The 12544-nt window shown below is 40.0% G+C and overlaps 1 protein-coding gene across 1 annotated transcript in view; it reads right to left on the bottom strand.

Moving 5' to 3' along the window:
• Positions 1-2251: 2251 nt before the first annotated feature.
• ntsr1 (neurotensin receptor 1 (high affinity)) overlaps positions 2252-12544 on the bottom strand; it is a 34125-nt gene continuing 23832 nt past the window's right edge. Inside the window, exon 4 of the mRNA XM_067528486.1 lies at positions 2252-7108. Within this exon, the coding sequence (XP_067384587.1) occupies positions 6853-7108 (256 nt within the window). The 3' untranslated portion in view covers positions 2252-6852. The remainder of the gene's footprint in view (positions 7109-12544) is intronic.

The raw sequence follows: 12544 nt of genomic DNA on the forward strand, positions 1-12544 counted from the left end.
CGAGATCATATGACTAAATCGCCATCAGATCAGTGGACATGGGGTCAGGGCACTTCCTCTGTTCTCTAACCTTTAGTCCACCGCTGCTCCCGAACGAGCCACATTATAGATTTTTATGTTTACCGTGTCACCCGGCAGGTTCCATGCACTTTGTCCACAGATGCAAAACCAAACCTCGTTTGTTCACAATGAAAACTCCCCAGATTATATTTAAATGAATGAAATTGTCTGTCCTCAGGTTAGTGCAGAGAAGTATACAAAAGAGATGTGAGGAGAGGACCGTGTAAAGAGTGAGAAGCTGTTTTTAGCCGTTTTTCAGACGGACCAATTGCTTTGATAAGTATTGCTGTTTTGATGGCTGATCATGTCCTGGTTTCCTAAGGACTCAAATTGTCTGTGCTTTGCTGCCACAAACAAATTCAAATGCTGCCACTTGAATTTCACTGGCCATGAAAAAAAAAACAACAACTAAAAAAAAATAATCTCCCTCTCAGAAGTGGACATGGATTAGTTAGTTGTGGTTCGCCATGTGCTTAAATTTCCATTTGGCAGAACGGAATCAAGTGGATAGGAGGCATGTGAGAGAATTTCAATTCGTGTCCACCTCCTCATGGAAAATGGATGGAGAATAATGGGTGAATGAAAAGACCGGCATAGGGCAGGTGGCTGTGGCCATAAACCTCAGGGTTTGTGGGTGGATCCCCAGCTGGCCGCACGTCAAAGCGTTTTAGAAAAAGACACTGAACCCCCACGATATAGCACCTTGACAGGCAGCTGTAAATTATTTCCCAAAGGGATCAATAAAGACTTTGATAAATAAAGTCAGCAGAAAGTTTAAAGTTGAGAAAGAATAACAAAGTTCACACGGTGAACCGTGTCCTCTCAGGCTTGGCAGTAGAGCTGCACTGCAACAAGGCGCTCTGGAGGGTTTTAATCTCCACATGAACTTTTCATTTCTCGACTGGAGAGTTTGAGTCTAAGGAATAAAGTTCTTCAGAGTTCAGATCTCATTCGCGTTTTATCCAATTTCTGCATGCTTCCACAGGGCGGTTACCTTAATGCCTTCGTTAAGATCGCTTTACATTTGCTGTTTCCTCTTGTGACACAACTGTGAAAGTACATGCATATGATTTGAATATTAATGTAAAATTTATATAATAGCATTTGCTTGGCCCGGGCCACATTACAATGAATGGTATAAATAACACAGGTTCTACAGGATCACGGCCAGGCAGTAAAAATGTGGTTAAATACACCCGTACTGAACTACAGAAATACTTTATAACATGAAGATCAAGCTCCAAAGAATAGAAAACTGCAGTTTTTTTGTTGTTGTTGTTGTTTTTGCACGGCATCACTTTCATCCCCTGCAGCTTGGATAACTTGAGTTTGTTTGTTTGTTTGTTTGTTTGTTTGTGTGGTGCTGATGCTAGGAAACATGTCCTTAACTTTCAGCCACTTGTCTGTTATGGGACCATGGGTGAAAAGCCCCCGTCCGGTCCTACAGTACTTGGGTCCTTCAGTCCGAATGAGACACGAATCAACTTGTTTTTTTTTTTTTTTTATTACCTGATATGTGGTTCCTCTTTTTGGTCATTTTTTTTTGGTAACAAACATCTTTTGTTTCTTTCTGGTCATTTTTCATGCTACTTGATGTGAAATAAAGGGAAAAAGACATATTAATACTTCTTTCACAGCAGTCCTGTTTGATAATCCATCTATGTATGAGATCCGTGTGATAATAGTAAGGAGCAGGTGTGTAATACAGTGCAAAGCTTAACCTTATCTGGGGCCTCAGCTAATACATCTTCATGCTGCGAAAACTCCTCGTTTGAGCAGTCAAACACAAAAACCACATTTTCATTTAGTTTGTGGCTTTGCGAGTCCGGCCTGCCGCTTCTCTCTTCACACTGGACAGCCGAGAAAAAGTCCCATTCAACTTGTTACCTTCTTAATGTGTCTTATTTCTTTTTAATGCATTTCAGTTTCCCGCTTTGCCGAGTGGAGAGTATTATGGTCCCTAGCTATTCCTCGGTTAACACTTTAAATAAGACAACAAAGCTCTGCACCTAGACGCTGGTGCTTTGTGAGTGACATTTGTTTTTTCAAGCCTACAGCTATTAATTGTCATGAGTGTACTTTAGAAAAGGTCAAACACTGCTCTGCTAAGTGGTGAGTGTGTTTGTGTGCACATCTGTGTGTTTGCACACCTCTCGTTGCTCGTATACCCTTATACCCAATACCGTCAGAAGGCTCGTGTGGCAGGGATGAGGCAGAAATAGATGTACAGAAAACAGCAGGGCCAGTACTTCACTGTATTACATATATTTGTTCTTTTATTTCCTTTTATACTGAAAATGAAATAATGTGACATTCAGTTAAACAGGACTGATCTGAATCATCAGTTGAAATAAGCAAAATGGTCCAATTAAAATACAGTGCAAAGTGGGCCAGAACACATTAGAGATATAAAACATTCATTTACAAGTACAGTGTGTACTGCAAAGGTCAGAGTACACAAACCGCACATCTAACTGCGTGTGCAGTTTAAACAGCTCAAGTTTAAATTTAAAGGGACATACAGTACAGCATGTTTCCACAGATTTCATCTATCTGTGGGTTTGAGTTTTAATGGAGGAAAAATAAAGTGTTTAAATCCTCCACAGATTTATCAACGACACAGCTAATGCACAAGAACGTAGAACCATATCAACCATTAAACAGCACAGCTAGTGACGGTCACCAGTCAAAACAAGGGACGTTATGTTAAAAACAACCATTCATGATATAAGCATATGTTTTTCATGTCTCTATTTTTTTATTTGAAGCCATGCTAAGCACAGGCCCTCACACATGATGATTTCTGTCAGCCTCCCACTGCGAGCAACTACTGCATTGTCCCCTGAAGATGTATCTGATTGTCTTTGGTGATCCCATTGTTTTTCCCTTTCACCTTTTTTTTTTTTTTAATTCGATTTAGACAAATTCTCATAACAATTTGTACAAACAATATCCCCAAATAGCTTTGGTGCCCCGTTTTTCTTACCTCCTCTCTTTGTTTGGATGAAATGTCTGAACTGGATCGACTGGATTGATGGCACGCTAACATGCTAACGTAAGGTGGTGAGCGTGGTAGAACATCATCTGCTTGGCATGTCATTATGAGCGTTTAGTTCAAGGCACTGCAAAGAGGTGCAGACTTGCATGCACACAGCTGATGAGTATCACTTTCTACTCTACATATATTTAACTAACCCCATTTCCAACCCTGAATCTGGTTGGGAACAGGGCAAAGCATTTCTCATCACCAGCACTCAACAACACTGTTGTGCAAGCAAGGTCTTTAATCCTAACTGCTTCAGTGGACCCGTCGTGGCCACAGATCAGACTGTGGTTATGCTGGGCAATTTCGAGGTGGGAATGTGTGTGTGTGTGTGTGTGTGTGTGCGCACTAAAGAGAAAGGCTCTCGGTGAACTGAACCTATAATAAATACATGTGAACAATAAAGATTTTACACACCAGAAAACACGATGGCAACTGTGTGTGGGTTATTAAAACTAACCGGGCGCCAAATGTTTTAATAAAGCGAGTGAAAGCAGGACTTCAGTGACACAACCAGTGCAAAGCTTGAATGACTGAAGTGCTGTGACTCAAGTACTGCAACATACTACAATGGATAACTGAAATCAGTGTATGCAGGTACTTTGAAAAGTAGAAGTACAACCTGGGTTCCTATGCTACCATCTGAAAATACTCTCCAGTAAACGTAAGGGATAAATGCAGGTCATTAACTGATGCCTTAAGTTTACAGTGAAGAAAAAAAAAAAAAAAACAAAGTTACTTGTGCGCAACCATCTTCACAAGTTACAACATAAATAACGTAACATTAAAGTACATGCAAGGTTTCTCTAAACCAAGTTAAAACTGAAAACAATTTCAAGTCTACTCAACCGATGGTTTGTCCCACGCGTCTTCATCACACTGCTCCAGGTTTTGTATGTACAGCTTCAAAATGTTCATATATTAAGATCAGGACTGTGAAGATGCTACTTCCGAACGTTCGGTGTTTTCTTCTCCTTTCCTTGATGTTGTTTGTTTGATAGAATGATGCTCGTCTTCTCTGAGCGTAGAGCTGATGTGCCTTTAGTACCTCTCTCTCTAAAAGTGGGATCTTCCAAAGTCTTTCTCCATGTAGTGGCCAGAAAGTGACGCAAACTAATCTTATAGCAGCTTATGTCTGTGTAGAGGTTTTTCTCAGTTCTTCGTTGCTTGGTGGTCCTAAAGCCCTAAATACCGTGACCTTTACCACTAGGTACTGTGACTATTTTCTTCCTTATCTCTTCAGTCATATCTCTTCTTTATCTTGTTCCATTCAAGCAGCACTTTGAAGATTGTCTGCCTGCAATATCACAATTTACTTGCAAATTTATCACCACTTCTAATGGGAACATAAAGTAAGACTTACTTCTTTTCTGTGTTTGATTTTATGGCAAACTAAAAGCATTCAGGTAGGTGTGACGAATAAGGTTTTTTCTTGTCAGGAACAGGATACAGTTTTAGCCACATCTGTAGAGTACATGCGTGGAACAACAATTATCGTTACACCGTGCTGTGCAAACTGTGCTACAACGCATGCGAAAAACCAATGGTCATTTATCACACAGATAAAGCTGAATTATGACCGATCACCGAATCAGCCGGTGTCCCCAGTTCATTTTTAATTTGCTGGGCCACACAAAATACATTTGCTTGAAAAGTGGCTCAGTCCATATCGGGGCAGACGTGCTAAAACTACATGGCAGTAAACTATTTCATACTCGCACTAGTTGGTATTTTAGCTGTGCATTCATGTACACATGCCTTCACATTTTTCACCAGACAAGATCATTGATCCTCGACGGCGCTCGATAAAAACCCAGTGTTACATTCAATGACCGCAGTTGTTTTTTTTTTTTAATGTTATGAAAACGCTATGAAAAATCAGCGTATTGTAACTTGAGGTGGGAGAATGGGAAAGAATGTCACAAACTATTGTTTTTTTTATGGTTTTATGGGTTTTGTAAAATGTCAGCAGGCTTCAACTGAATTGTTTGCCATGTCTGCAGAGGTAAGAGCTTAACAAAAGGAAAGACGGACCATATTTTGTTTGGAAAAATTCAGACCTCCCCCCTTTGTATGACAGATGGATATTAACCTGACAAAACTGGTATGACACTGTATGGATTCGGACAGATTTTAGCCCCCACTTGGTCGAACATGACGAATTTTAGAATCTGCCTCAAGTGGTCCTGGTGTCTGATTAATCACTTGAACAACCAGTGATCCAGCTCCAGGATGATTTGTTCAGATTTGTGGAATATCCAACATTTTGGTGGTCTTGCCTTCCCACACAGTTCCATGATGTGATTTCCTTACAGGACTATTGTCGAGATATGTGTTATAAACAGGAGTGAGTTCTTTTAAATATAATTGGAGTAATTTACATGTTCTGAAACTGTAGTATAAGGACAATGTCTGCATATTAAATAGAAATATGTCTGCATATTTCAACCATCTGTGGCTTATTATTATTGTAATAACCATTCTCCATTGACCCTTTCCTGTCAAATCACGAAGAGTAAAGTAACTTAAGACCGAGAGCAGCAGTGAACAGCAAAATCAAATAAGTGAGCCTTGGCGTTCCAATTAGTTTGGAGGAGACTGTCCGTCATGGGGTGTAGAATCGCCCAATTTGGGTATAATTCATATGGATACTGCCCTGGTACACTGGGCTTAATAAACAATTTATCAGACTAGTAGAAAATGCACTTTGTAATTTCATTCTGGAAGGAGACAAACATGAGGCATCTTGTGCTACCGATTACAAAATTACTTTTCAAAGTGCTCTTGCTGAATCACAGATAAATGATCAGCACTTTTCTAATTCCTTCCGTAGTGCTTCTCGTGTGCCTTGGCTGAAAAAGTCCAGATTGTTTCACATCTTTGTGCTGTTCTTAATGGAGGCGTTGGAGTCCCAAGCCCCCTCCCCTCCCCCCCCCCCCCTGCCTCGGATTTCTCAAGCCGCAGCTGTTGGGGAAGGCATTAAAGCAGGTGCTCTGTGTCTGTTGGAGCGATCCATTTTCTGTCCCTGATGGACTAACATCATGTTCCAGGTAAGCTTGCTTTTGTGTCTGTGCATCAATTAATTACCAGCTGCACACGGTCACAACTGTTGTGTACAAATACCTCAATTAATCATTTACAGCCTCTTAAGGATGGTATGAATGCAGAAAACTATTATCAAAAATAATTACAAGGTCCTTCTGCACTATTTAGAAATCACATAATGATGCAAATGAGTCTTCCTATACAGAAAAGTAATATCTAGTATTTGTCACCTTCTTTTTTTTCCTAACATCAAATCCACAGATGCTCACTCAAAACAATATAAAGGAGGCTTCTGTCAACTTTTTTTTTTTTTTTTTTGAGAGCAATCATATCAGGAGATTGATGCTTAAAAAGTAATTTACAAAACCAACTGAGTGTGAATGATCGGTGCAATAAAAAGACATAAAAGCATCTTATATAAACATTTGGATTCGCATTGTCTTCCAGTTTAGAGATAAACTCTGAGTCCGTAGTTTTTTCATTTTAAAAACTCATGCTGAATAAAGACACAACACATTTTAGTTAGTGCGTCCGAAATGAAATCCCAGTGGTCTCAGAGTGGGCACTTGACCTGACATGAAAACTGGCTTGTGCTAAGTCTCCGATCCTGTACCAAAATGTCGGAGTTGAAGTTGGATCTGTTATCACAAAACAGCAAGCGGATGCATTCATGGTATGAGAGCAACTGGTCCCTCGCAGTTCAATCAGTAAGCAGTCTCCTTGATGATGTTGGTGGACAGGGTGTGGTTGCTGGAGATGCTGATGGAGTGGCGGGTCAGAGGGTGGGGATGCCTCCTCGGTGCATGGCGACAGGGTATGCAGAAATAGCGCAGCGTGGAGAGGAAAATCTGGCGATAGTTGCTTGACACCAGGTTGTAGAGGATGGGATTGATGGCCGAGCTGATGTAGAACAGGACATTTGTCAGCATGTAGAAATAGTGGTAGAAGTCATACAGGTCACTGTTGGAACACAGAAGACAGAGACAGAGCGTGACGTCTTAAAGATGTGGTCAATGCAAATAAATGCAAGATTATTCAATTATTTGCAGTGATTGTTGCAGTTTTTACTTAAAGCTACGATGCAACTTGTTAAGAATTATTTAGTGAAAATTAGCTCAATAACTTATCTTAATGTGAAAAGGTGCCGTTTAAGATAAAGACTTACAGAAAAGCACTGGGAGCCTTTCAGAGATTTTCACTTCCAAAGGTTTTTTTTTTGGGCTCACGTTTACTGTATCTATGGTGGATTGATTTAAAGTCTCGTGATGCAGCCATCTTGATTGCCACAAGTTGCATATTGTAGCTTTAAGTAAAGAAAAGTGGTTTTATTCTGTTTCGTTTCAACCATCGTGTTGCTGTAGCTTAAAGGACGCCTTCACTGATGTTTACCTTGGTTCTAGTTTGGGTTCTAGTTTGGGTTGTACACGTCGTTAAACATCCATCTGACTTCCCTATGTTACAATATCTCTCCGATTCTGACTAAAAAATGCCTCCAGATGACATCACTTGGAGGAAATTTCAGTTCAGATTATATCATGTCATCACTTATACATGTGAATTAGGGTTAGGGTCAGAGGGACGAGATTTAAGTGTTTGGCAGCTGTGCACACACATAGCAATTCAAATTTGTTAAATTGGTAAAGATGTACAGATTGGGCAGGGCTATGAAAGTCAAAGACCAGCCCTGTCCTTGTGCAACAGTAAAGAACGTACCATGTAACGAGAGTGACTTTACTGCAGTGAGCAAATACTTATAATAATAATAATAATACATATAATACAGAAATCTACACGACGTTTCATTCCGCCACACAGACTGAGTGATGCCTGCACCACTGGATAGCGAGCATGTACAACCCTAACCCAATAATCTTCTCTTAAGATGTCACTGCTCATTTTCTGATCCAGTACCACAATTTGCATCCAAAGTCATCAAAAGGTCAACTATTGAGGAAGCATGTCCAAGTTTGTGCTGCAGGCTTCCTGCCAATCTCTGGCTTTATTAATGATGCCAACGCATCAGCAAGAGGAAGGGAACATTTTCTGTGCTCAAATTAAACCGATACGTATTAAAGAAAGATCAGCTGCTGAATTTGTTGTGGTGCATTGGTAATGTAAAGTTTCTGGAAAATAAAAGATTTCTGTTTGCATGGAAAACCATAAACAGAGTTGCACTGCGGCTGAAATCCTCTTTGAAAAGAGGATATTCATTTTTCTTGCAGTTTTTAAAGGACAGTAAATATACTTTGCCATAAAGTGCCAATTTTTTTTTTCATTCTTTTGAAGATGTTTTTTTTTTTTTTTTTTGTGTACAATACAATTTGTGTTTAAGTGACTGATGACTGTGATTGCTGGAGAGTAGTAAGGGGGAGATTAAGCCATGAGGGGGAGCGGGGGGGGGTAAGGATATAAAGATTACATAAAATGGGACAGGCAATCTGAAGTCGTAAGAAAAAGGGAAAAAGTCACACACACGGGGGCTGTTTGCACCGGCTGCAAAAAACAACCACCAGGCACATATTACCATTCTCCACAGTTTTACAGGGGGTTGTGTCGGGTGGTGGATGGGTCACGAAACACTGCGCATTTAGAACAGGACACTGGACTAACCCTAACCATGTTTGTCGTGTGAGGCCAAGAGTGGTGCAATTTCACCAGCTGCCATCTCCCCAACCTGGCAGAGCTGTTTCAACGAAATGGTCCATTGGGTTTGAAAGATTTGGCAGATTTTGACAGCACCTCTCCACAGTGCATTTGTTTTTAGTTTTGTTGAACTAAATAAGCAAACAAGTCAAAACACAAACAGGAAGCATATAGTGCACAGTAGATGAGTCTTTTTTTTTTTTTTTAACAAAAATTTAATTTAAGTTAAGTTTGGCTGCACAAACAAAGCAGTGAAGAGAAACAAGAGAAGGAGATGAGACAATGGTATAAGAATAAGAATAAGACATCAGTCTGTCTAAACACATTGTAGATAGAAACTCCTGGGCATCACGTTGATCACTAGGATTTAGTGTATTGATCCGTTCTGCTCTCGAAATGAAGAGAGATCACTGAAAGGTGCACAAAGTCAAAGATGTATGTATCCGCCCGCATACAGAGACACCATTAAAGATGAATGAGGGCAGGACTGAAAGGGACATGACCTTTTTGTTATTACTGAGTCAGGTACATCTGTGGGCTCTGTTTATTTAATGGAGAATGACACATGAGCCAAAAGTGAGTCTTCAGTTTGGTAGATTTTGGGGTTTGGAAACAGGCGGCGGACATTTTTCATATGAGTTACAGGCGCAGCATTTTCCCGAATGCAGTCACTGTGTGATTTAAGCACATCAGTCAGTTTTACTTTGTGGCAGATTGACTCCGGACCAATCTGGCTGTCATGGGTGTATCAAAGAGGACAGCTATTACTGGCAGAACATTTGGACTGGTCATGACTGCAACCTGTGCCTACAATACTCACTGATACAGACCCACATCCATATGCCCAGTGTCTCTCAAAGTCCAACTCACCTGCAATAGTTTAGTTTATTTATTTCACCGACATCGGGATAAATGTGTATTCGGGAAAGATGTAACACTGAAGATAGAGGATGTGTCAACTGTCTGGAAAATGTGTAGGTGCAGTACCTCAGTGGTGCTGCCGCTGCTTAACAAGATGCTGTTGCTGATTCAAAGTAAATCATTTGGTATTTGACGTTTCCATCTCTTTGGATTTTAGTTCAGCTGGCGTTTCGAAATCATCCTGACAGTGTCACACTATTTTTCATACTGTAGCAAATCATTGTTTTCAAACTAATTAACCGAATATTGATTTACATGTCCTATTAATAATTAAAGAAAGTTTCCAGTGCAAAGTATCTTCTAAAAAAAAAAAAGAAAGTCTGTGTTTTCTCTATAGCTGACTAACCAAACTGATCGCCAAGGTCACATCAGACAAGCAGGAGCAATGAAAAATAAAAATTTCTGAATATCCATTGAATAAGTGACCTTAATTCACTGCTGCTTTTCACCGTGGAAAAATAAGACATTTCAAAATAAAACCCTCTGTCTGAAATGTTGCAAAATAAAATAGAGTTGACTCGTGCTGTCTTTATGAAGGCCATGCTGATGTTGTACCCTGTGGTTTCTTGGGTGCCAATGGCAAAAAAAATAAAAAAATAAAACCTACTGAGAGAATAATACCACTCCCTTCCTCTCAATAATATCTCCACTGCGGGCATAATGCAGAAAACGCATCAGCACACGGTTTAAATAAATTCCATTTATTTTAAAGAGAAATGGCTGCTTTGCAACCAGCGAACAAGTAGCTGAAATGTGAAATACTACAAATTTGTGGTCTCAGGGAATTTAGCAACTGAAGCTCAATCATTTGTGTTTGCCACACTGCATATAGGGATCTGGGTTTAAAATAAAAAATAAAAAAAATATTCTGTTAGATGTACTGTAGATGTACATACAACAAAAGATGAAACATTACATACATTTATCTTTTGCTGTTAAACCTAAATGTCCTCAGAGTACAGCAAAAACAAGGGAATTTTCCTTGCTGTTCCAATACTTTTGGAGAGGACTGTATCTTAGAAAAGAGGATTTCAAAGTGTTGCACAGTACAAAAGAAAGAAAATGAGAGCACAAGCTTCCTTCCTTGCAAAATGATAAAGCTGCAGGCCCTGCACAAATAGATAAGGAGCACAGAAGAAGAAAAGCTCTAATCTACAGCAGCAGGAAGACGAGCTACATGTTTCAAGCTCAACGCACAGTATTACTTTTATTCTATTCATCATGCTATTTATTTGTATTGGGATTTTATTTTTATTCAGTTTTATATATGTGTTTCTTCCCTTCTGTTTTCTAATGATCTTAATTCCAAGATGGCTCCAGTGTATACAGCTTACCGTGTGATATTTTTCTTTGTGTTTGTGCTTTTAGAAACTGTCTCTCAAAATATCAAAGCGCTACTGTTGTACGATCGCAATACGCTCCTGGAGCTTCGATTCTCGCTGAGAAATTTGTCTTTTCTTCAGCTGGTACAAAATGCAGCTGCACGTTTGGTAACTGGAACACATCGACCCGGCTTCAGCATCGCTGCACTGGCTGCCTGTCCATCTTAGAGTTCATTTTAAAAATTCTTTTGTTTTTAAGTCCTTAAATGGTCTTGCTCCGCCCTCCCCCTCCAGGTCGCTCAGGTCTGCTCACCAGATGCTCCTGGACGTCCCGAGGACACTGCGGAAGCTCAGGGGAGACAGAGCATTTGCTGCTGCAGGCCCCAATTTGCGGAAAGCACTGCCTTTGCAAGTTAGACAGGCCATTTTAAAATCAAAGCTGAAAACTCACTTTTTCTCCCTGCACTTTGCCACAGCTTAAAGTTGCTGTTAAAGTTGTACTTTTGAATTTTCCTCACTTGAAAACAAATAGTGGATAATGATACTAAGTGTTGTTGGATAAAATATTCATGGTCACATGAGCAAATCCTCACTGGGCCCATTGACTTTATATTATATTTATAGGAAGCTTCTAACAGCAGAAACGAGAGAAGACTTAGTGTTGGTTCTATATTACATAGGCAGGCTCTTGTGGGAACCATTATTACAAAGCATCAGATATAAACAATGTTCTCAGTAAGGTTTTCAACTACTGCAAGAAAACCCAGAGAGAGTCAAAGGGCTAGAGAGGTAACATTTTTCCTTTGTCACCACTGCTGAGTTTACTACAACATGGCAGCAGGTGGAGATGGGCAATATGGCAGGAATCAGAACTTAACCATTAGTACTGACAACTGAAGTTATTATTGGGACATCTACACAGGATGTAGGAAGAGAGAGCGTTCAGCCCCTGTGACGTACGTGGATGACATGACCACATCACCATCACAGCACCGTGTACAAACTTAAAGTGTGCTAAGATGAAAATTAACTTTGAAAAATATGGGAATTCAAATGTAAATGGTGTGTTCTTAAAATAAAAGCTTTTATCAATGAGGAGGCAACAGTGTTAGAGACAGACCAGTTAAAAGTTTAGGTAGGTGGTGCAAGTGATAAAGAGCAAATTCAGTGCACGACGCTGAGTCTATACAGAAAGCATCAGCTGCGTTTTTGATATATCTGTAATCAGTGCCTGTCACTCACAAACCAAAGAATATTTTTTAGACCTCAAGTCTGGTTAATGCACATAACTACCATCATTGTGTTGGGCGGTTTCTCAGCAGTGAGGAAGTGGAAACCGACGGAGGCGGGTTTACAAGCGGAAGCCTGCCTAAGGGGAAAGAGAACAGTTGAAGAGAAGAGTTTCTAATCTAGGCTGAACCTTCGTTGTTGGAAAACAAATGTTTCATTTAAAAATCTATGTTATAGACTTCAACTAAAAGTCCCTGCAGTTTCATGGCTTTATGTCCTG

Source organism: Channa argus, chromosome 13, assembly GCF_033026475.1.
Source record: "Channa argus isolate prfri chromosome 13, Channa argus male v1.0, whole genome shotgun sequence".
NCBI lineage: Eukaryota > Metazoa > Chordata > Actinopteri > Anabantiformes > Channidae > Channa > Channa argus.